This window comes from Argopecten irradians, chromosome 6 (assembly GCF_041381155.1).
Source record: "Argopecten irradians isolate NY chromosome 6, Ai_NY, whole genome shotgun sequence".
Classification (NCBI taxonomy): Eukaryota; Metazoa; Mollusca; class Bivalvia; order Pectinida; family Pectinidae; genus Argopecten; species Argopecten irradians.
In genome coordinates this window covers 46,766,723-46,791,842 of record NC_091139.1, presented here as the reverse complement: position 1 = coordinate 46,791,842, position 25,120 = coordinate 46,766,723, and the positions used below count along the sequence as shown (strand labels likewise).

Here is a 25,120-nt window from a genome sequence, read left to right as displayed (position 1 = left end):
AATGCATAAAAGAACAGGCTTTTAAATCACTAGTGAGACCATCTGTTGAATATGCATGTACCGTTTGGGACCCTTATCTCGAAACTGACATCTCCAAAATTGAAATGGTCCAACGTAGAGGTGCACGTTTTACTCTTAATCGTCATAGAAATAGATCTAGTGTTAGCGACATGCTAGAAATTTTAGATTGGCCTCGTTTAGAAACCCGAAGGAAAAATGCCCGCCTATCCATGATGTACAAAATCCAAAACAACTTAGTCGCTATTGATCCTAGTAACAGATTACTCCCCTCTACACATCTATCTAGAAACCATCATGATCTTTGCTTTGCTATTCCACACTGCAAAACTCAGTACAGGAAAATGTCATACTTTCCACGCCCGATCATAGACTGGAACAACCTCACACCCAATACTGTACATGCCAAAACTCTAGACAGCTTCAAAAACTCTCTCTCTCATCTTCTAAAATGTAAACGTCAACTATGTTTTAACCCTATTTATTTCTATGTAGCTATTTTCTTTTTTCTGCAAATAGTGTATGCTAATTGTGGATAATTATTTATTTTTATTTAATACATTGTTTTTCTTCAATTATTCTCATTAAGATTTTAAATTTTCACGGCACTAAATTTGCGCACTCACCCAAAGTATCAAAATAGTCGGAACGTCGACTGGGGATACCCAAATGGCAGAAGCAGAAGCAGAAGAAGATACAATGTGTACATGAAACGACGGTCTAGATCTAGTGCGACCTTCTATCATGTTCTATATCGAGTGCGGACCCCAATCTAAGTGAATTCCTCCAGTTGGTTCGATTCCATTCTATACGGAATCTGACAAAAGGACTGTTGGTATCTTGTATTCTTTATCTGTAATTGATATAAATAAATTTATCATATCCTTTGTTAAAACTTTCCTTAAATAGATGTTTTATCGTTTTTATCCTCCTATGTTGAATAAAAAAACTACCATCAGGACTTGGGCAAGTCTAGATCTACTCTACACTACTTCAGGTTAATATAACCGATAAACTATTGTGGAAACTAGCCAGTGTTTTATTTCCAGTTTTGCGACATCTTTCTAACTATATTGCAGCGTTGTAGTAGGCCATATATTGTGCGATGGCTACTATTTTTAAGGTAGGTTAATGACATTAATTCTCAAAGGATATATGTGACAGTATTTAATAGTATGAGGCATACACAAATGTTTCTTCAACATTCTACATCTCGATTATCCTGACATTGTGTATAATTTGTAGATTCTACTGTATATCACTTTATTTCAATCACAAAATTTTAAGGCCTAACGTTACTTTAATTACTGCCTAATTATTGGGCATGCTACATGTAGGATGAATGCTTCCAAGTTTGTTAAAATTAATGGCTTCGACATTCAGTCAAGGTTACAGGGACCACAGAGTCTAAATATTTAAATGACTTGTTGTCTATGCAAGAACTACATGTAGTAGGCTTATAGTGAGACCATTAGGCATATATACAAACTTCAATGAAAGACAACCAAGTTTGTTCAAATAAATGACCTTGACCTTTTTGTAAATGATATCTCTACAAATGACAAGTGATCCGGATAGGTTACCTGATACTGGACCTGTAGCATGTTGAAGTCAAATATGTGAAAATCTTCAAACAACTTCTCAATACATGACTCCAATACATATTTAAGTTCCACTACTTTAAATGTGTATACAATATGTACCTTAATTTACTGTGTTGTATATTGTACCAATAGAGATGTTCACGAGGTTTACTCGTGATGTCACACCGAGCATGCGCACAGATGATCATCAACTTGGCCTTTTGTTTTGTAGAAAGCCACTGTTCCTCTTTGTCGTCATGGAAGAAGTTTTCTTCAATCATTAACAATTCACAGAAAGCTCCACAAGGCACCTGTAATACACTTGGCAAATGCTCCATCAATAACGGAAACAGCAGATAGAGGCAAAACTGTGGACGTGTTCACCCGACTGATGAAGGACAGAATTATTTGTCTGATGGGACCAGTTAGTATTTATATACAGAACTTGATGTGTTTAATAGATATATGTACATGTAATATTGGTTTTCACTATCTGAAAAAAACAAGCAGCAAGAAGCTGTCAAGATTAATACAAGAAAAACCCCGATAATTACCAACTTACTAATCATAATGAAACAATTTGAACTGCTCGATTCCATAGAATTCATTTTACACACAGTTTGTGTATGATTATTCAGGTAACTGATGACGTAGCCTATGCATGATTATGTATGATTATTCCAGGTAACTGATGACGTAGCCTATGTATGATTATGTATGATTATTCCAGATAACTGATGATGTAGCCGATGTATGATTATGTATGATCATTCCAGGTAACTGATGACGTAGCCTATGTATGATTATGTATGATTATTCCAGGTAACTGATGACGTAGCCTATGTATGATTATGTATAATTATTCCAGGTAACTGATGGTGTAGCCAATGTATGATTATGTATGATTATTCCAGGTAACTGATGACGTAGCCTATGCATGATTATGTATGATTATTCCAGGTAACTGATGACGTAACCTATGTATGATTATGTATGATTATTCCAGGTAACTGATGATGTAGCCGATGTATGATTATGTATGATTATTCCAGGTAACTGATGACGTAGCCTATGTATGATTATGTATGATTATTCCAGGTAACTGATGATGTAGCCGATGTATGATTATGTATGATTATTCCAGGTAACTGATGGTGTAACCAATGTATGATTATGTATGATTATTCCAGGTAACTGATGACATAGCCTATGTATGATTATGTATGATTATTCCAGGTAACTGATGATGTAGCCAATGTATGATTATGTATGATTATTCAGGTAACTGATGACGTAGCCTATGTATGATTATGTATGATTATTCCAGGTAACTGATGACGTAGCCTATGTATGATTATGTATGATTATTCCAGGTAACTGATGATGTAGCCTATGTATGATTATGTATGATTATTCCAGGTAACTGATGATGTAGCCTATGTATGATTATGTATGATTATTCAGGTAACTGATGACATAGCCTATGTATGATTATTCAGGTAACTGATGACATAGCCTATGTATGATTATGTATGATGATTCCAGGTAACTGATGACGTAGCCTATGTATGATTATGTATGATGATTCCAGGTAACTGATGACGTAGCCAATGTATGATTATGTATGATTAATCAGGTAACTGATGATGTAGCCTATGTATGATTATGTATGATGATTCCAGGTAACTGATGACGTAGCCTATGTATGATTATGTATGATGATTCCAGGTAACTGATGATGTAGCCAATGTATGATTATGTATGATTAATCAGGTAACTGATGACATAGCCTATGTATGATTATGTATGATGATTCCAGGTAACTGATGACTTAGCCTATGTATGATTATGTATGATTATTCCAGGTAACTGATGACGTAGCAGAGAAGGTGATGGCCCAGCTACTATGTTTACATTTTGAAGATACAGAGAAATTGATCAGAATATTTATCAACAGTCCAGGTAAGTTAATCATATATTGATACTTTGATAGATTAAATGTCTGTTAATTTAGCAACAAAACATTAAGCAAAAGAAAAACTAGGATTGTGCTTCTCATTATTCCCACTCTTAGAATTTCATTTAGCTCATATTTAATGTCAAAATTGATGGAAGGGGCTTTATATGTCATTTTGTAGGACATTAAAAGGTGGTTCTCAAAATGTGAAGGGTGTAATATTTTAAGTGATTTACTCTAAATTAAAAATCATACCATTCCATCGTTATACCAAAAGAATATGGACAGTTATTATATACACCCATTTACCCAGATGGCACAAGTTTTTTTTTAAATTTCGTATAGATTGGGTGTTTTGCTGTGAACTAAAATGGAAAATGTTTGATCCACATAAGACATTGTAGCACACTGTATGGAGTCAGTTACTTCATGTCTATAGTAAGGGAGCTAAACCAAGTGCAAATGAAAACATATGATAATATAATTCATAATTTGGACAAAATGAAGACAAATTATTAAATACATTCAATCCTTGAATATATATGCCTTCAAAAGGATACGTTTCTTGAAATTGTAACTTAACTTGAACTTCATTTAACTTACCTATGTAGACATTACTTGCAGATAAAAGTACAGAAAGCTATTAGATTGTCACTAAAACATCCATGGTATTAGATCAGATTGTCACTAAAACATCCATGGTATTAGATCAGATTGTCACTAAAACATCCATGGTATTAGATCAGATTGTCACTAAAACATCCATGGTATTAGATCAGATTGTCACTAAAACATCCATGGTATTAGAACAGATTGTCACTAAAACATCCATGGTATTAGATCAGATTGTCACTAAAAATCCACAGTATAAGATCAGATAGTCACTAAAACATCCATGGTATTTTTGTTTCCAGGTGGAAAGGTATCTGCAGGTCTTGCCATCTACGATACTATGCAGTATATTAAAAACCCTATAGCTACACTGTGTATAGGGGAGGCATGTAGTATGGGTTCTCTCCTCCTGACTGGTGGTACACAAGGAATGCGATACGCCTCACCTCACTCCACCATCATGGTCCACCAACCTCTCACTTCAGGTCTTCAGGTAAAATATTTACGAGACTCTCATTCAGGTCTATAAGTAAAATATTAAAGAGACTCACTTCAGGTCTACAGGTAAAATATTAACGAGACTGTCACATCAAGTTTACAAGTAAATTATTAACGAGCCTCACATCAGGACTACAGGTAAAATCTTAATGAGACTCCCACTTCAGGTCTACAGGTAAAATCTTAATGAGACCCTCACATCAGTTTTACAGGTAAAATTTTAATGAGACCTTCACTTAAGATCTATAGGTAAATTCTTAGCAGACTGTCACATCAGGTCTACTGGTAAAATCTTAACGAGACTTTCATCAAGTCTACTGGTAAATTCTTAATGAGAATCGTATCAGGTCTGTAGGTTAAATCTTAACAAGACTCACATATCTAATTTTATTGCTTTTCACAGCAGAACTATGCTGATATAGGATTGCATCATTTCATAATTGCGCTAACCTGTTCAAGATTGCTTTTATATTAGTTGTTAATTAAGTTCATTTCCAGTAACATGTGCAGGGTTTATTTTGTTGGTGGTGTGCTTGTAACAGCCATTAAATGGCATGCTAGCTATAGCAGTAGCAGCAGACACAGCCCTTGTACACAGATTGGCATGCTAGCTATAGCACTAGCAGCAGACACAGCCCCGGTACACAGATTGGCATGCTATTCTATAGCACTAGCAGTAGACACAGCCCCTGTACACAGATTGGCATGCTAGCTATAGCACTAGCAGCAGACACGACCCCTGGACACAGATTGGCATGCTATTCTATAGCACTAGCAGCAGACACAACCCCTGGACACAGATTGGCATGCTAGCTATAGCACTAGCAGCAGACACAACCCCTGGACACAGATTGGCATGCTAGCTATAGCACTAGCAGCAGACACAACCCCTGGACACAGATTGGCATGCTAGCTATAGCACTAGCAGCAGACACAGCCCTTGTACACAGATTGGCATGCTAGCTATAGCACTAGCAGTAGACACAGCCCTTGTACACAGATTGGCATGCTAGCTATAGCACTAGCAGCAGACACAGCCCCTGTACACAGATTGGCATGCTAGCTAGCAGTAGACACAGCCCCTGTACACAGATTGGCATGCTAGCTATAGCACTAGCAGCAGACACAGCCCCTGTACACAGATTGGCATGCTATTCTATAGCACTAGCAGTAGACACAGCCCTTGTACACAGATTGGCATGCTATTCTATAGCACTAGCATAACACAGATTGATTGTCAGACTGTAGTGACAATATTAGTGATACAGGCCTTCTGTAAATAGTTTTTTCTTAGAATCGTTGTAGCTATAAATGTTGTTTTCAGATGTTGAAACTAAAGATGTTACCAACTTCAAAAGATTTGTCAAATTTTCTTATGATATTCTGAGAGTTGATGTTGTGATGCTTTACTGTTTGTTTCAGGGTTATGTCACAGACCTCAAAATCATGGCTGCTAACATGAAGAGAACGAAAGAGTTGATTCAGAGTCTGTATGTAAAACACACGGGACTCACACCTCTGGTTATAGGTAGGTCTTTCGTATTAAATGTACTATAAGAAAACACTGTGAGCAGGAGTTACCTCCCCTCCCATCCTCCACCATACTTTTTATAGCATATAGATTTTTAGCCCACCATCATCAAATGGTGGGCTATTCAAAGTACGTTCCCCTAGGGCCTTTAGTTGTGCATATTGCATTCAGGGACTGATCGGTCAACAATATAGCCGCCAGGCAGCCATCTTTGATTTTGATAGTTAAAGATTGTTATATTGCATTTTGGGACAGATAGGCCAACAAGCAGGCACCCATCTTGGATTCTGATAGTTAAAGTTTGCTATCGCTATTTCTCAGAAAGTTTTTAAGGGATCGTTCTGAAATTCCACATTTATGTTCCTCTTGGGTTCTATTTGTGCATATTGGATTTTGGGACCGATCAGTCAACAAGATGACCAGGCAGCCATCTTGGATTTTAATAGTTAAAGGTTGTTACTGCTATTTCTCAGAAAGTACGAAAGGGATCGTTCTCAAATATCGAACAGCCGCCATCTTGGATTTTGTTAGTTGAAGTTTGATACCACTCTTTCTCAGAAAGTACTGAAGGTATATTTCCCAAATTTTACAAGTAGGGTTCCCCTAGGGCTCTATAACATAGTTGTGCATATTGCATTTTGGGACCGATCAGTCAAAAAGATGGCCACCAGGCAGCCATCTTCGATTTTGATAGTTGAAGTTTGTTACCTCTATTTTTCAGAAAGTCCTGAACAAATCTTTCTCAAATTTCACATCTACAGTGCGTTACCCTAGGGCCCTAATTGTGCATTTTGCATTTTGAGACTGATTGGTCAACAAGATGGCTGCCAGGCAGCCACCTTGGACAGCAATCTTGGATTTCGATATTTGTAGTTTTTACCACAATTTCGTAGAAAGTACTGAAGGGATCTTTCTCTAATTTCATATGTAGTTTCCTCTTTGGCCCTAGTTGTGCATATTGCATTTTGGAACTGATTGGTCAACAAAATGGCTGATAGGCCACCATCTTGGATTTTGATTGATAAAGTTTGAAAAGCAGAGAAAAGATCCCTTTTTCAATTGTTAGACATAAATTAATCTTTGTTGGCCGCCAAGATCCCTCTGGGTTCTCTTATTGTCATAGAAATTTTCCAAAAGTATATACTTCACAGTCCTATATCATCATGCTGACTATCTGATTGATTACATGCAGTTGAAAGCTGAAAATGACCATTTCGAAAGTAAAAAAAGAAGGTTTCACTCAACAGAATTATATAACTTATTAACCAGACACTTCTAGACCTTATTACATTTGCATTGGTTTGATTTTTCGGAATACACTAATAACATTTTATTCATTCCTTGTCCAAGTGCCAAGGCCATTTCAATTTCTAACTATAGATTAAGACCATCTTTTGAGGAGTATTTAGTATATGTAATTGTTTACATTTCAGAGAAAGCCTTGGACAGAGACAACTATATGACCCCACATGAAGCAAAAGAGTTTGGATTAATTGATGAAATTTTATGAGATTTAGATATTTATTAAATGTTTTTGAATGTTTCTTTTTTTTCATTATGATTAATTACGAGTATCAAGTCCACAAATCGCTATATACAGAGAAAGCCACTTCAATTTAACTTGAATATATGGAGATACTGCATGGAATTACATGAATTTATAACTTTTCCTTTTGGTTATATTGGAATCTTGCGAAATGTTTTTCAATTCTCTAGGACTTTTACACTGTACCTGGACTCCCCTACTTATGAATAGAAACATACAAGAGTTGCTCACCTGCATTTATAGAACATTAGGGACCTAAAGATGGTCAAGGTTGCTTGTGAGCTACATGGAGTGTATCGAATTAGGCTTCCGATTGGTCGAATTTCGAACGTTAAATACCTTCATTCCTTTAGACCTGCAGCTACTACTACATGGAAGTCCAGCTATATCTCTTGAAGACAACATTACAATGAGTCAGAGCACTCAACAGTATATAACTGACTATAATAGATTTAACCCCCACCCCACCCAACCCCACCCCACCTCCTCCTCTTACTTATACTATTTATAATATGAACTATTATAAAATGTTTCTTTATAGGAGATTTCAGAAAAGATGGCGTGACGTCACAGAAAGTTAACATCCGGGTCCTCAAAGGTACAAACACGGTATGGCGACTAATAAAAACAATAACAGATACGTACATCCCTGATACATAATCGATACGTTGACAAAAGTATACACTTTCATACTTGCAAATTCTGATTTCAAAATAGTTTCTTATTGTTTCAGAGGTTACAGACATTTATATTTACAATTGTTTATTGCTAAATATATTTGTTTAGATTTAGTGTTGAAGCCAGCTTGCGAAGAGGTGCCGGGCCGTCACACGTACCCGCTTTTTGTTCACACGTAGAAATCCATGTTGTGAAAAAGTTATGAATAGATAATTGATTTCAATGTATCATATTTCTGTTATACACGAAAAATCTGTTCATAACACTATTTAATATAAATATAACGAAAAGTGAACCACCTGGCCAGACCACGGTCGCTCGTGCATGGCTTCGCTGGTAGATCACCTCGGGCAACAGCCGATAATTGGGAAATTAATAATATTTATACGTAATTACCAACACATATCTTAATAAGTACTTGTAAAATATATATCTTTCGTTATTTCCTATGTATATATTATTTTAAATGAATGGTATAAACCACTGTTACACATAAATGAAGATATACATGTATGTGCACGTAGACGTACAGTATGGCTGCCGATATCTCGAAAAATAAAAAAAATAGTGAAATCGTTCAATTTCATGAGTTTATTTTTTTATTTTTTAATCACTTTTATTCCATGTGCCGTTATGTGAAGTCCCAAATTTAGGTGATATTACTTTTAAATAACTTGAATACATGTTAGATAGACTACATTTAGATTTATGAATATAGCTACAATGTAGATCGTAATTACTACAATGTATAAATGCCGACCAGGACACATTGCGCACGGCTTTGAGAATTCTAAAATACTCGAAGTTTTGTTTAAAAATATGATAAAAAGTAACTATAAAATGACTCATTTGAATGTTATAAACTAAATTCCAAAATTTCTAACGAAAAAGTTAACCAGAATACATAATTTTGTGACTATGAAAAATGACGAAATTCGGGATCTCGGCAGTACTGTACGTAATGGCTGCAGTGCGCTTGGGGTATCTACGAAGGCAAATTTTAATTTGGTCATAATCACACATCGTAAGGTGTTTTACCAAGTAAGACTTAGAAAACAGTAATTGCTTATTAAAATATCAGTATAATATTTGGGGAAACTTGGAATTTAATTTGTAGTTTCTGTCAATTTTGTAACTTCTGTCAATGTTTATACGTAGGTCTAATGGCGACCGTGTTTTTTTCTCGTGGCGGTAGAAAATGGAGTATAAACGGAGTAAAATATATAAATACCAGATGTTTATATCTAAATATTATTGTTAAATATTTTTATTTACCCTTTTTATAATTCAAATAACGCAATAGTTCTCGGATTGTCGTACTATTTATTACAATTAAATGTAAACAAACATCGCAAGGGGCTGTTTTCCCTCTATGTTTATGTGTAGATATAACGGAGTTGTACCTTTGAGCGCCCGGATGTACCTTTGTGTGACGTCATCGCCATCTTTTCTGAAATCTCCTATACCCTTCTGATGCTGACGACAGAAGAGAAACGTAATTATAAGAAAGCACCAGACTGACAGGAGAAAGATACCAAGACACGGGATGTGATGAACTTTAAGTAAAGCAGCGAGACAAGAACAGAGATTAGTACAACTTCGGTCGTCAGCATCGGGAGTGATTACAAATACATATACATGTATATCAATACATTAAGTAATTATATACATATGTTAAAATAAACTCTCTCCCTCTCTCTCTCTCTCTCTCTCTCTCTCTCTCTCTCTCTCTCTCTCTCTCTCTCTCTCTCTAAAATTTTGTAAATATGTATATTTTACCATTTTTGTGTTCTTTGTCATATAATTATTAATAATTCTGTAGGGAGAGGGCTTCATATAAGTTGGAAAACTTGTGCCCAATCCCATTGTATATAAAATTACGCAATGAAATATGTTTAAATCAAAATCTTAGGTAAACAGTTTCTCTGATGTATCCAAACAAAACTTAATCCAACACTGTCTAAAATATTTTTAACATATTTCATCCATTTAAACTCAATCTGACCAGTTACATGGAGAGTAAACATCAATTTGTACATAAAACTAGACAGTTTGCTTTCATTGGATAGAAGAGTATACCAAAATTTTATCATTCTTAGTTTAATATTAACAGTAATAGGATACCTGCCGGCACGGTTTCTCAATAAATCATGAAATTAGAGGTATTTTTTCGTAGACCAAGAACTCTTTTACAGAACTGTAGATGTATTTTTTCCATCATACTTGTATTTTCGTACCCCCATATTTCACATGAATATGATAATATTGGGGTAACTAATGAATTGGATAACTTAAGTTGTATATCAACAGGTAAATTAATATTTTTATCATACAGTAAAGAGCAAAATGTGCTTTATTGGCTTGAATATCGGTTACTTAATATCTGTTTTCGTTATGCATCAAGAGGCCTAGAGGGCCTGCATCGCTCACCTGGTTTGTAATGGCAAGTAATGTTCTGAATACAGGTTCATTGTTTCTTTTCTGAAGGAATGTGAATATTTAACTCTATTTCCCCTGTTGGGTTCAACTCTTTCTGCTCCCTTTTTAGCTCGCCTATTTGAAGAATAGGGGGAGCTAATGTTGTCACCCCGGCGTCGGCATCGGCGTCGGCGTCAGCGTTGGCGTCCCATTTCATGTTAAAGTTTTTGAGCAAGTTTCTGTTTCGTCAATTGTTTAAGCTTAAGTCATCATAAATGTTTATGATTTTATTTTCCTAATGTGTATGGATGCTGAACGTGATAATACAACCAATTTGGGGCCCTTTAGGTTTTTTTTGAGTCTGTTAATTTGTCATATTTCCATGTTAAAGTTTTTGAGCAAGTTTCTATTTTGTCTATTGTTTAAGCTTAAGACATCATAAATGTTTATGATTTTATTTTCCTAATGTGTATGGATGCTGAACGTGATAATACAACCAATTTAGGGCCCTTTAGGGGGGTTTTGAGTCTGTTAATTTGTCATATTTCCATGTTAAAGTTTTTGAGCAAGTTTCTATTTTGTCTATTGTTTAAGCATAAGTCATCATAAATGTTTTATGATTTTATTTTCCTAATGTGTATGGATGCTGAACGTGATAATACAACCAATTTGGGGTTCTTTAGGGGTTTTTGAGTCTGTTAATTTGTCATAATTCCATGTTTAAATAGTAAATACTTGAACATCAACTTCTTCTGAATAGGCGAGCTTTGCTGTTCTCCAACAGCTCTTGTTTGTTACCCTTCCCACAAGGATCTTTCTGGGCCAAATTTGGTTACAATCCAAGCAGAACTATATGACTAGTAGCGATTTAAATGATTTACCTCTATTTCCCTTATTATGTCCCACCCCTCCTGCCCCCAGAGGGGTCAGAGCCAAAATTTATACAAACTCTATTCCCCTTTCCCCCAATGATGTTTCTGGCCGAATTTGGGTACAATCTATTTAGAGCCCTATGACTAGTAGCGATTTAAAGGATTTACCTCTTTTCCCCCTATTTGGCCCCATCCCTCCTGCCCCTGGAGGGTCCAGAACCAAAATTTACACAAAATCTATTCCCCTTCCCCCAAGGATGCTTCTGGCCAAATTTGGTTAGAATCCATGCAGAACTCTATGACTAGTAGCGATTTAAAGGATTAACCTCTATTTCCTCTATTGGGTTCCGACCCATCTGCCATCGGGGTGTTTGATGCCAAAATTTACAAAAGCTCTGTTCCCAAGAATGTTTCTGGCCAAATTTGGGTACAATCTATGTAGAACCCTATGACTAGTAGCGATTTAAAGGATTTACCTCTATTTCCCCTATGTGGCCCCGCCCCTCTTGCCCCCGGGGGTCCAGAACCAAAATTTACACAAAATCTGTTCCCAATCCCCCAATGAAGTTTCTGGCCAAATTTGGGTACAATCCATGCAGAACTCTATGGCTAGTAGTGATTTAAAGGATTTACCTCTATTTCCTCTATTGGGCCCCGCCCGCCGGGGTTCAGAGCCAAAATTTACAAAAACTCTGTTCTCCTTTTCCCAAGAATTTGTATGGCAAAATTTGGTTACAATCCATGCAGAACTCTATGACTAGTAGCGATTTAAAGGATTAACCTCCAATTCCCCTATGTGGCCCCGCCTCTCCTGCCCCCCGGGGGGGGGGGGGGTCAGAACCAAAATTTATACAAACTCTGTTCCCCTTTCCCAAAGGATGTTTCTGACCAAATTTGGTTAGAATCCATGCAGAACTCTATGACTAGTAGCGTTTTAAAGGAAATGTTGACGGACGGACGGACGGACGACGGACGCCGCGCCATGACATAAGCTCGCCGGCCCATTTGGCCAGGTGAGCTAAAAAGTAAAAATTACGACTTTTGTTGGTCTTTTTTGTGTTAACCTCAAGTTTCCATTTTTGACAATATTCTTCAAACATATTTAACATATTTTGTAAACCAGTCGCTGTTTCCGACATTAAAACAGTGTCGTCAGCGTACAGAATAATAAACAGTTTAACATACATATCAATATTGTCGCGACACAGTTCATAAATTTTCAACAAACAGGGTACAGGGTACAGGGTACAAGGTATGCAAGTATGACTCGGAACAAATTTACCGACTGCCATTGGTATGAAAGTAATTGAAAAATTGCTTTTATATCAAGTAATAAGATTCCTTCATAATCTATTGTAATTCACTCGAACATCTTAGGCGTCATAACCTGCGCATGCGCAAGCCGATAGTCCGTAATAGCAACTCATGTAGTGGGTAGGGGGTACAGGGTAGAGGGTACAGGGTACAGGGTACAGGGTACAGGGTACAAGGTATGCAAGTATGACTCGGAATAAAATTACCGACTGCCATTGGTATGAAAGTAATTGAAAAATTGCTTTTAAATCAAGTAATAAGATTCCTTCATAATCTATTGTAATTCACTCGAACATCTAAGGCGTCATAACCCGCGCATGCGCAAGCCGATAGTCCGTAATAGCAACTCATGTAGTGGGTAGGGGGTACAGGGTAGAGGGTACAGGGTAGAGGGTAGAGGGTACAGGGTACAAGGTATGCAAGTATGACTCGGAATAAATTTACCGACTGCCATTGGTATGAAAGTAATTGAAAAATTGCTTTTATATCAAGTAATAAGATTCCTTCATAATCTATTGTAATTCACTCGAACATCTTAGGCGTCATAACCTGCGCAGGCGCAAGCCGATAGTCCGTAATAGCAACTCATGTAGTGGGTAGGGGGTACAGGGTAGAGGGTACAGGGTAGCGGGTACAGGGTACAGGGTACAGGGTACAGGGTACAAGGTATGCAAGTATGACTCGGAATAAATTTACCGACTGCCATTGGTATGAAAGTAATTGAAAAATTGCTTTTATATCAAGTAATAAGATTCCTTCATAATCTATTGTAATTCACTCGAACATCTAAGGCGTCATAACCCGCGAATGCGCAAGCCGATAGTCCGTAATAGCAACTCATGTAGTGGGTAGGGGGTACAGGGTAGAGGGTACAGGGTACAGGGTACAGGGTACAGGGTACAGGGTACAGGGTAAGGTACAGGTACAGGGTACAGGGTACAGGGTACAAGGTATGCAAGTATGACTCGGAATAAATTTACCGACTGCCATTGGTATGAAAGTAATTGAAAAATTGCTTTTATATCAAGTAATAAGATTTCTTCATAATCTATTGTAATTCACTCGAACATCTAAGGCGTCATAACCCGCGCATGCGCAAGCCGATAGTCCGTAATAGCAACTCATGTAGTGGGTAGGGGGTACAGGGTACAGGGTACAAGGTATGCAAGTATGACTCGGAATAAATTTACCGACTGCCATTGGTATGAAAGTAATTGAAAAATTGCTTTTATATCAAGTAATAAGATTCCTTCATAATCTATTGTAATTCACTCGAACATCTAAGGCGTCATAACCCGCGCATGCGCAAGCCGATAGTCCGTAATAGCAACAACTCATGTAGTGGGTAGGGGGTACAGGGTAGGGTACAGGGTACAGGGTACAGGGTACAGGGTACAGGGTAGGGGTACAGGGTAGAAGGTACAGGGTACAGGGTACAGGGTACAAGGTATGCAAGTATGACTCGGAATAAATTTACCGACTGCCATTGGTATGAAAGTAATTGAAAAATTGCTTTTATATCAAGTAATAAGATTTCTTCATAATCTATTGTAATTCACTCGAACATCTAAGGCGTCATAACCCGCGCATGCGCAAGCCGATAGTCCGTAATAGCAACTCATGTAGTGGGTAGGGGGTACAGGGTACAGGGTACAGGGTACAAGGTATGCAAGTATGACTCGGAATAAATTTACCGACTGCCATTGGTATGAAAGTAATTGAAAAATTGCTTTTATATCAAGTAATAAGATTCCTTCATAATCTATTGTAATTCACTCGAACATCTAAGGCGTCATAACCCGCGCATGCGCAAGCCGATAGTCCGTAATAGCAACTCATGTAGTGGGTAGGGGGTACAGGGTAGAGGGTACAGGGTACAGGGTACAGGGTACAGGGTAGAGGGTACAGGGTACAGGGTACAGGGTAGAAGGTACAGGGTACAGGGTACAGGGTACAAGGTATGCAAGTATGACTCGGAATAAATTTACCGACTGCCATTGGTATGAAAGTAATTGAAAAATTGCTTTTATATCAAGTAATAAGATTTCTTCATAATCTATTGTAATTCACTCGAACATCTAAGGCGTCATAACCCGCGCATGCGCAAGCCGATAGTCCGTAATAGCAACTCATGTAGTGGGTAGGGGGTACAGGGTACAGGGTACAGGGTACAGGGTACAAGGTATGCAAGTATGACTCGGAATAAATTTACCGACTGCCATTGGTATGAAAGTAATTGAAAAATTGCTTTTAAATCAAGTAATAAGATTCCTTCATAATCTATTGTAATTCACTCGAACATCTAAGGCGTCATAACCCGCGCATGCGCAAGCCGATAGTCCGTAATAGCAACTCATGTAGTGGGTAGAGGGTAGAGGGTAGAGGGTACAGGGTACAAGGTATGCAAGTATGACTCGGAATAAATTTACCGACTGCCATTGGTATGAAAGTAATTGAAAAATTGCTTTTATATCAAGTAATAAGATTCCTTCATAATCTATTGTAATTCACTCAAACATCTTAGGCGTCATAACCTGCGCAGGCGCAAGCCGATAGTCCGTAATAGCAACTCATGTAGTGGGTAGGGGGTACAGGGTAGAGGGTACAGGGTAGCGGGTACAGGGTACAGGGTACAGGGTACAAGGTATGCAAGTATGACTCGGAATAAATTTACCGACTGCCATTGGTATGAAAGTAATTGAAAAATTGCTTTTATATCAAGTAATAAGATTCCTTCATAATCTATTGTAATTCACTCGAACATCTAAGGCGTCATAACCCGCGAATGCGCAAGCCGATAGTCCGTAATAGCAACTCATGTAGTGGGTAGGGGGTACAGGGTAGAGGGTACAGGGTACAGGGTACAGGGTACAGGGTACAGGGTAGAAGGTACAGGGTACAGGGTACAGGGTACAAGGTATGCAAGTATGACTCGGAATAAATTTACCGACTGCCATTGGTATGAAAGTAATTGAAAAATTGCTTTTATATCAAGTAATAAGATTTCTTCATAATCTATTGTAATTCACTCGAACATCTAAGGCGTCATAACCCGCGCATGCGCAAGCCGATAGTCCGTAATAGCAACTCATGTAGTGGGTAGGGGGTACAGGGTACAGGGTACAGGGTACAAGGTATGCAAGTATGACTCGGAATAAATTTACCGACTGCCATTGGTATGAAAGTAATTGAAAAATTGCTTTTATATCAAGTAATAAGATTCCTTCATAATCTATTGTAATTCACTCGAACATCTAAGGCGTCATAACCCGCGCATGCGCAAGCCGATAGTCCGTAATAGCAACTCATGTAGTGGGTAGGGGGTACAGGGTAGAGGGTACAGGGTAGAGGGTACAGGGTACAGGGTACAGGGTACAGGGTAGAAGGTACAGGGTACAGGGTACAGGGTACAAGGTATGCAAGTATGACTCGGAATAAATTTACCGACTGCCATTGGTATGAAAGTAATTGAAAAATTGCTTTTATATCAAGTAATAAGATTTCTTCATAATCTATTGTAATTCACTCGAACATCTAAGGCGTCATAACCCGCGCATGCGCAAGCCGATAGTCCGTAATAGCAACTCATGTAGTGGGTAGGGGGTACAGGGTACAGGGTACAGGGTACAAGGTATGCAAGTATGACTCGGAATAAATTTACCGACTGCCATTGGTATGAAAGTAATTGAAAAATTGCTTTTATATCAAGTAATAAGATTCCTTCATAATCTATTGTAATTCACTCGAACATCTAAGGCGTCATAACCCGCGCATGCGCAAGCCGATAGTCCGTAATAGCAACTCATGTAGTGGGTAGGGGGTACAGGGTAGAGGGTACAGGGTACAGGGTACAGGGTACAGGGTAGAGGGTACAGGGTACAGGGTACAGGGTACAGGGTAGAAGGTACAGGGTACAGGGTACAGGGTACAAGGTATGCAAGTATGACTCGGAATAAATTTACCGACTGCCATTGGTATGAAAGTAATTGAAAAATTGCTTTTATATCAAGTAATAAGATTTCTTCATAATCTATTGTAATTCACTCGAACATCTAAGGCGTCATAACCCGCGCATGCGCAAGCCGATAGTCCGTAATAGCAACTCATGTAGTGGGTAGGGGGTACAGGGTACAGGGTACAGGGTACAGGGTACAAGGTATGCAAGTATGACTCGGAATAAATTTACCGACTGCCATTGGTATGAAAGTAATTGAAAAATTGCTTTTATATCAAGTAATAAGATTCCTTCATAATCTATTGTAATTCACTCGAACATCTAAGGCGTCATAACCCGCGCATGCGCAAGCCGATAGTCCGTAATAGCAACTCATGTAGTGGGTAGGGGGTACAGGGTACAGGGTACAGGGTACAGGGTACAGGGTACTAGAATCAGTTACATCAAACAATCAACATTTTTTTCAATAAAGAAGTGTCTAAATCGTTCAAATACAGAGCAAACAAAAACGGAGAGCAATTTTCCTCTTGTTTCAAACCGATGTTGAAGGTGATTTCATTACCATTTTTCACACAATATTTAGTGTTTGAATACATACCATATAAAACAATAAATATCTTCCCAGTTATATTACATTTTTTTATACTTTTTGCAGGCTATACACCAGACCGAGTCGAATGCCTTCCTAAAATCAATAAAGGCACAATAGAGCTTTTTACCTGAAGACAGATACAAAGATTTCAGAGCATGTAGAATGAAAATATTATCTATGGTCGAGTGTCCTTTTCTAAAGCCCGCCTCAGCGCAACTAATAAGATTAATTTCATCTGCCAATGTGTAAAGTCTGGAATTTATTATTGACGTAAAAAAACTTTACCCAAGTATAAGACTAGCGTTATAGCTCTGTAATTATCTAATTCTTTACGATCACCTTTTTTCTTAAAAATTGGCTTAATTATGTCAGTACTCCAACTTTCTGGTATTATACCTGTGTCCAATACAATATTAAAAAGTTGATGGTATGTGGTCAACATTTCATTAATTGTACTGTTAATGTATTCATTAAATATATAATTAATTCCCACGCTTTATTATTATCTATTTTTTTAACAGTGTCTACTATTTCTTCACTAATAATTGGACCGTTCAGTATATTGTCATATAACGGTATATCAGTCCAGGCTGGAATTTCAAGTTGGTCTTCAGTATTATAAGGATTCAGATTTAAATTTCTAAAGTAATCATGGAGCTCATGAATTGGCATGTCAACTCTCATTGAATTATCTATTTTATCAATTCTATTTAAGATATCCCAGAATGCTTTCGGTTCATACATGGAGGTTTTCCTCATTTCGTTCTGTTTTTACTTGGAACTTTCTAAAATTTGCATTATTTTTTTTTTTATATATTCCCTACTTTTCCTGATTAACTTTTTACGATTCTCTTTATTTTTAAGAATTTTGTACGTTTTTCAGCTTCATGGAATTCCTTTCTTTTCTTTTCGCATTCGCGTGTAAACCATGGTTGATCGACGATTATGTGGCTTAAGTTTTTGCGCAGAGGCATGGAGGGGGTTTAATACAGTGGATGTTTTTAGTTTTTCAGTGCACTCGATAAGATAAAATTACCTGTAGTTTAAATGTAGTGCACTACAAGTGCACTAGTTGTGAAGGTTAGCGTTCACTCAAACAGTAAACTCATCTTCGATACTCCAGGAGTTCCGATCACTTACGAACTCTACAACCCTGGACTATCCCATAGTAAAACTGGAGGCAACATATCAGAACAGGTAATTTAGTCCTTTGATGTACATCAAAAGAGCCGTATAACGGTACACTGTAGTTGACTGTCTGGCTTTGAAGTTGGGCGTCGCTCTCTCTGAAGTCTTCAAAGTGATTGGTTCAGATTTGTTCCCCTGAGCTGCCTTCAATTTTACTATGAGGTAGTCCAAGGATGTAGAAATCGTATGTGATCGGAACCTCTAGAGTATAGAGGATGACACTCAGCTGTACCCATGGAGTACCGATGATGACCTTAGCTGCTAGTCCGCTAAAACTGCTTATATTTTTATGTGTTTTTGTTTTGTTTTTGTTTTTGCCTAATATAAATTTGGGGGGGGGGGGGGGGGAAGCCTAATAATATAGGCAGGTTTAGCTGACTACTTAGCTGCTAGTGCGTCTTATTTCCTTCCTTGTCGCTCTATGGTTGTTTTTACTTTGAACACGTTGGAATTTTACTTTGACTTGTACTTGCCTATAAATGACAGCAATAGTTCCGCTTGTCTTCTCTGGTCGTTACAAAGATATTTTGATTAATTTTTAGCTCGCCTATTCGAAGAATAGGGGGAGCTAATGTTGTGCCCCCGGCGTCGGTGTCAGCGTTGGCGTCCCATTTCACGTTAAAGTTTTTGAGCAAGTTTCTGTTTCGTCAATTGTTTAAGCTTAAATCATCATAAATATTTATGATTTTATTTTCCTAATGTGTATGGATGCTGAACGTGATAATACAACCAATTTGGGACCCTTTAGGTTTTTTCGAGTCTGTTAATTTGTCATATTTCCATGTTAAAGTTTTTGAGCAAGTTTCTATTTTGTCTATTGTTTAAGCTTAAGTCATCATAACTGTTTATGATTTTATTTTCCTAATGTGTATGGATGCTGAACATGATAATACAACCAATTTGGGGCCCTTTAGGTTTTTTTTTTTTTTTTGAGTCTGTTAATTTGTCATATTTCCATGTTGAAATAGTAAATACTTGAACATCAACTTCTTCTGAATAGGCGAGCTTTGCTGTTCTCCAACAGCTCTTGTTAACTTAGGTATGATCGTGTTTTATTGTGTTCAGATTACTGGTTTTATTGGCCAGCAGAAGAATTGATGTTCATAGATAGCGTTGGTATCAGTATAGTATTATTAGAAAATACTCCGATAAACAGAGAATGAAAAGAATTGGGTCAAAACTACACCCTGGCCCAGACCCTAAGGCCAGTAGTAACAGAAACTTCGATCCTCTTATAGACTATTTCTGAAATTTTATTTGATTTTTTTTCACGAGATATTTAACTAAAATAAGATATGATAAACAGGGGCTTGAATAACGTGGTAACTTAAAATTTCAGTGATTTCTTTTTTAATCCACGACTGGAAAAATATCCGGATGCGGATCTATTATTATAGTATTCCCGGAAGTAGCTAAGTTAAAACGCACACGTTACTTCCGTTTACAGCCAGACCGGTCTGACGCTAAAAGCAGATACAGAATGTCTTCAAGTACTAATAATGCCAACGATCCACGACGAGCAAACAAAGTAAACAGGTAAGTATATCGGTTACCAGGCCATGATACATCAAGCACCTAGCAAATTTATCTGTTATTTACATGTTTTTGTGTCGTCCCAACTCCAACATTGTTACAGTTACACGACGAGGTACTCCAACAATGTTAGAGGTATAGCACGACGAGACACTTTTGGAACATTACGTCGTGTCTAACCTCTAACTTCCGATAGGCCATTTACCCGATGCTGAGGGTAACATTTTCAAAGATTGGATTGTGACAATATAAAACGTTTAAATCATATTTAAATAGTCACCAATGTCAAATACCTACCCCTTTTTCATAAATCAACAAGTATTTTGACAAAATCAGCCGTTAAATTCATCTTAAACAAATCTTTACATCTCCTAACGTAAACTTTCATGACCCAGACAAAACTTCATGATTAAAGCGATCCGGCCGGTTAAATAAAAAAACAAATTGCAAAGTCCCCAAAACGCTTGATCTGCCTTTACTATTACTTGCATTCCGTTTTTTGACATTGTAGTAACCAGCCGCCATATTTAAAACTAGGTAAAAATGTTACGGAAAGGATTCATCATATCTAATCCGCTAAAATACTATTTTATGAGGCCTCAAGTTATGGTTTTCCTAGATAAATGGGATAATTAATACCTTAACTGTAAGTACTATTCAAAGTTATCACTGTTAGAGCAAGAAATATTGATATTATTGCACTTTTCCTTCCACCTTCATCTGACGTCGGAAGCTGCATCAAAGAAATAACAATCAAATAAATCAAATAAATGAGAGTTGACAGTCAGCAAAATAACGTTCGATAAAAAAACGGCTGACCAGTCAACTCTCATGTTATGGGAGCACACGACGAGGCAGTTTTGGTCATTACGTTGTGTCAAGCCCACCAGAGACATTCTGATATTGTTCGAACAGCCATTCTGTTAATCGATAGTAGCTAACTAGCTATAGTTATTGAGATAGATTAGCTGAAATCAGCTATAGTGTAACAGAGCACATGATTTGATATATACTGCCTCTGTCAGGATTTGAACTCGGGACCACTGAGTTACTAGTCTGACGCTCAACAGATTGAGTTAAAGAGAAGTTCTCTCTAGCCGAAAGGTATTTTGCAGAGTATTCACCCGGGTTACATACTCTCCCCTCAAGGAAAAAACTGGTCCTCGAGTTTCCAGGGGTTAGCAGCGATACCTGTGGGGTATGGCCAAGTATTTCCCCAAGTCCCAATCTGATTAAAACCAGCTTTTCAATAGGCTTACGCTATGGATGAATTTATTTTCGCAATTAGCCAGATAGATTCGTTGATAACGAAAATGCAAATGGGTAGCATGAGCCCAGGAAGATGGTAAAAGAGTCTCGGATTGAGATTAAGGATATCTCAAGAAAAACAGGGGGAGTAGTGTAAAAGGTGCGGGTCGGTGTGGCTAATGTTACATACAGTCTCTGCCACTCAACTGACAGAGCATGCTTCTTTAGTGTTTCCCACAGCCCCGATTAGCATGGCGCCGCGCCATGCTCTTTTTACCTGACGCCATGCCCCTATAACCTAACGCCCTGCCCCGTTTGTCCCCAGTACACTTTTACTAAACTACCAAAATACCAGGCAGTGGCTTGATAATTAAGTAAACAAAAGAGGTGTGACCACTCCCTGACCCCCTGACCAATACCCCAGTGGCCCTAATTAGCAGCCTTGGGCTATTTCCACCTTGGCTTGTGGTGTCACTTTCAGGTCTGTGTATTACGTAAGCTGAAGTCTGAGCAGCCGATCGGCAGCCTAGAAAACAATCAGCTGGCCTTTCAATAAGTTTTATGACTACCACAGATAGTGAGCATTACTTCAAAAACAAATACTGCTTACAACTGTAAATTATTTACTTACGTTTTTAATGTTAAATAGGCCTATCTATATCTGATGGATGTCACAAAATTTGCAATCGTAATGGCCGCCATTTTGGGTGTATTGTAAAAGTAGATCCGGAGGTATTGAATTTCAGGATTTTTACTAATATGTACACGTTTTTAAAAATGAAAACGGTATAAATTTTTTTAGAATTTCGATGTGAATTTATTTTTAGAAAAGATATATTAATATTAATAAAATTATTAATAGCAAAGTAATTAAAATAAATCAAATTAAAAAGATTTTTTTTTTTTCTCTATCAGATTAAATTCAAATATTTGGAATACTAATCTAATTATCTGTATTTTCTTAATTTAATGCTTGTAAATTTAGAACATTTTTTTAATTAATTATTCATTATAATGAAACATGTTATCTTATTCAATTCAATACAGTATTTTTAATATTTCAATAAAGATATATATTAAAATAAAGGTAATTGGATTGAAATAAAGGAATACATTTTGCATTTTTCCCATTCTTTTAATTAATATAAATGAAATTTAGATCTTTCTTGTGAATCAATTATAGTCATGATCATATGTGATCGGCAGATAACTATTTCCAAAATCATTTTGTTCACTCAGAATAATTAAATGGATGTTCTGATATTACTTAGCAACTAAGAGAGTTTAAAGCATTTAAATGATATTAAGTTGAACCAGAATTACATTAACAACAAGACAGTTTTAAAGATTTTCCCTTGTATTGGAAGTCGTCGATATAACCTTTGTGCCCCTCTGATGGTTATTTATCGCGGTCAAAGTGCCCTTTTCAAAACCCAGCACCATGCCCTTTTTTTTCCTGTGGGAAACACTATTCTTTGGCTCAGTCGGTAGAGCCGATGACATAGTTTTTCACACCAGAGGCCCGTATCGATTCCTGGCCGGGGCACTCAACAGGAATCATGTCTATTTTCCCTGTTCTTCTACATTGGGGCCCAACTAAATAACCCATGGAAGATGGTTAAAGAGTCTCTGGTTGAGATTAAGGAAAAAACGGGGAGTAGTGTAAAATGAGTGGGCCTGTGTGGCTTGTATATGGTTTTAAATACGATCTCTGTCACTCAACTGACGGAGCATGCTTCTTTGGCTCAGTCGGTAGAGCCGTAGTTTTTCACACCAGAGGCCCGGGTTCGATTCCTGGTCGGGGCACTTGACAGGAATCATATGTGTTCCCTGATCTTCTACAGTAATTTAAATTTAGGCTAACCATGGCTTTATTTGGCTATTTCACTTGGTTTACAGGTATAAACCTCCACAGCCTGGTGGACCCTCCGATGATCCTACTCCCGACTACATGAACCTCCTTGGAATGATATTCAGTATGTGTGGACTGATGATGAAGGTACATTATATTTGTGTACTTATTTTTCACTTGTATATGTAATGTCTGCCAGGAGATTTATTGCTCCTCAATATATTGAAATGGTGAAATGCTAGAAGCCAAGATAAAGTGAAGGTTGATATTTAATAATGTATAAATGACACCAACTCTTTGGGATAATTCTGCAAAATACCAAGTATTAAATTTTAACGATGGAAATTCATAGAATAAAACACATTTATAACAAACATGCTTACAGTAAATCCATGGTTATTTAAGGAATAAGACTTTCGCCGGGGTTACATAATTTACACAGGCTCCATTATCATTTTAACTTCATAACCTCAACAAAATAAAAATGTATTCCTTATTCATATAACATGTATTTACAGTTTTTCATGTAAATGAATATTATTTATTCTCGGGACAGTTGCGTATTTTTTATTAAAATACCCATATTTTGTTCTCTCCCGTCATCGTCAACGAATTCGATTGAACAGCTGATTGGAATCGAGTCATTCATATGTTCCCACCAAAAGTGGGGTCATGACCCTACGTTGCTATGCCAGCGACTTACCATAACAATAGAATCGTCACACTTGTTGTATTATCATTATACACTGATAATGATAATACTAGAAAGCATGGTTATTGAGTCCATGTCAGTGCAAACTGTAAATATAAAATAGTAATTTTCATTCCCTATAAAGGTTCCTAGATATCTGTTATATGGGCAAAATAAACAATGTTTGTAACAAAGCAATTCTTTGATCCCCAGAGGATTGTCATAAGCATGTTTTACTGTAACTTAGTAAAAATTATTTATTTTGTTTATTATACAAATGTATAAGTAGATTAATTTGAAATTATTTCTGTTCCTCTCAAGCTGAAATGGTGTGCCTGGGCAGCTGTCTACTGTTCTTTTATCAGCTTCGCAAACTCAAGAACATCAGAAGATACAAAACAAATGCTCAGTAGTTTTATGTAAGTATTGTTAGAACATTAGAGGATACAAAATAAATGCATATTTACTTATATAGTGTAAATTGGTTCCAGCATCTGATGATGGTGGGCTATTCAAATCATTTTTTGTCTGTGGTCCGTCATTCCGTCCATCTGTTAATGCTATTTCTCAGAAAGTACTGAAGGGATCTGTCTCAAATTTCATATGTAAGTTCCCCTAGGGACCTAGTTATGCATATTGCATTTTGGGACCAATCAGTCAACAAGATGACCGTCAGGCAGCCATCTTGGATTTTGATAGTTTAAGTTTGTTATTGCTATTTCTCAGAAAGTGCTGAATGGACCTGTCTCAAATTTCATATGTAGGTTCCCCTGGGGCCCTAGTTGTGCGTATTGCGTTTTTTGACAGATCGGTAAACAAGATGGCCACCAGGCAGCCATCTTTGATTTTGATATATAAAGTTTGTTATTGCTATTTCTCAGTTTGTTATCGCTATTTCTCAGAAAGTGCAAAAAGTAATATAATTTAAGGCAAAGCCTTTCTGAGAGCGCAGCAGTTTATCAATTCGTTTGTTAGCTCACTTGGTCCAAAGGACTGAGGTGAGCTTATGGGATACCACAGCGTCCGGCGTCCGG

At 37.3% G+C, this 25,120-nt stretch overlaps 2 protein-coding genes across 2 annotated transcripts; both read left to right on the top strand.

Moving 5' to 3' along the window:
• Nucleotides 1-1,008: 1,008 nt before the first annotated feature.
• LOC138326085 (ATP-dependent Clp protease proteolytic subunit-like) lies at nucleotides 1,009-7,742 on the top strand. The gene is made up of 6 exons (XM_069272224.1): nucleotides 1,009-1,141; nucleotides 1,834-2,025; nucleotides 3,467-3,563; nucleotides 4,473-4,663; nucleotides 6,091-6,196; nucleotides 7,633-7,742. The coding sequence occupies exons 1-6, from the start codon at nucleotides 1,124-1,126 to the stop codon at nucleotides 7,707-7,709; spliced, it is 681 nt and encodes a 226-aa protein (XP_069128325.1). The 5' UTR covers nucleotides 1,009-1,123; the 3' UTR covers nucleotides 7,710-7,742.
• A 12,408-nt stretch (nucleotides 7,743-20,150) lies between these two features.
• Nucleotides 20,151-24,560, top strand: LOC138326083 (PAT complex subunit Asterix-like). Its single transcript, XM_069272223.1, has 3 exons — nucleotides 20,151-20,298; nucleotides 23,443-23,542; nucleotides 24,408-24,560. The coding sequence occupies exons 1-3, from the start codon at nucleotides 20,243-20,245 to the stop codon at nucleotides 24,507-24,509; spliced, it is 258 nt and encodes an 85-aa protein (XP_069128324.1). The 5' UTR covers nucleotides 20,151-20,242; the 3' UTR covers nucleotides 24,510-24,560.
• Nucleotides 24,561-25,120: the final 560 nt, after the last annotated feature.

What these genes read in the sequence shown, in the direction of transcription:
- LOC138326085 (XM_069272224.1), top strand. An exon ending in TTATTTGTCTGATGGGACCA is followed by an intron (nt 2,026 to 3,466) that starts GTTAGTATTTAT and finishes TGATTATTCCAG; the next exon opens with GTAACTGATGACGTAGCAGA. An exon ending in AATATTTATCAACAGTCCAG is followed by an intron (nt 3,564 to 4,472) that starts GTAAGTTAATCA and finishes TTTTGTTTCCAG; the next exon opens with GTGGAAAGGTATCTGCAGGT.
- LOC138326083 (XM_069272223.1), top strand. Translation starts at nt 20,243, where the DNA reads ATGTCTTCAAGTACTAATAATGCCAACGATCCACGACGAGCAAACAAA. An exon ending in CGAGCAAACAAAGTAAACAG is followed by an intron (nt 20,299 to 23,442) that starts GTAAGTATATCG and finishes CTTGGTTTACAG; the next exon opens with GTATAAACCTCCACAGCCTG. An exon ending in TGTGTGGACTGATGATGAAG is followed by an intron (nt 23,543 to 24,407) that starts GTACATTATATT and finishes GTTCCTCTCAAG; the next exon opens with CTGAAATGGTGTGCCTGGGC.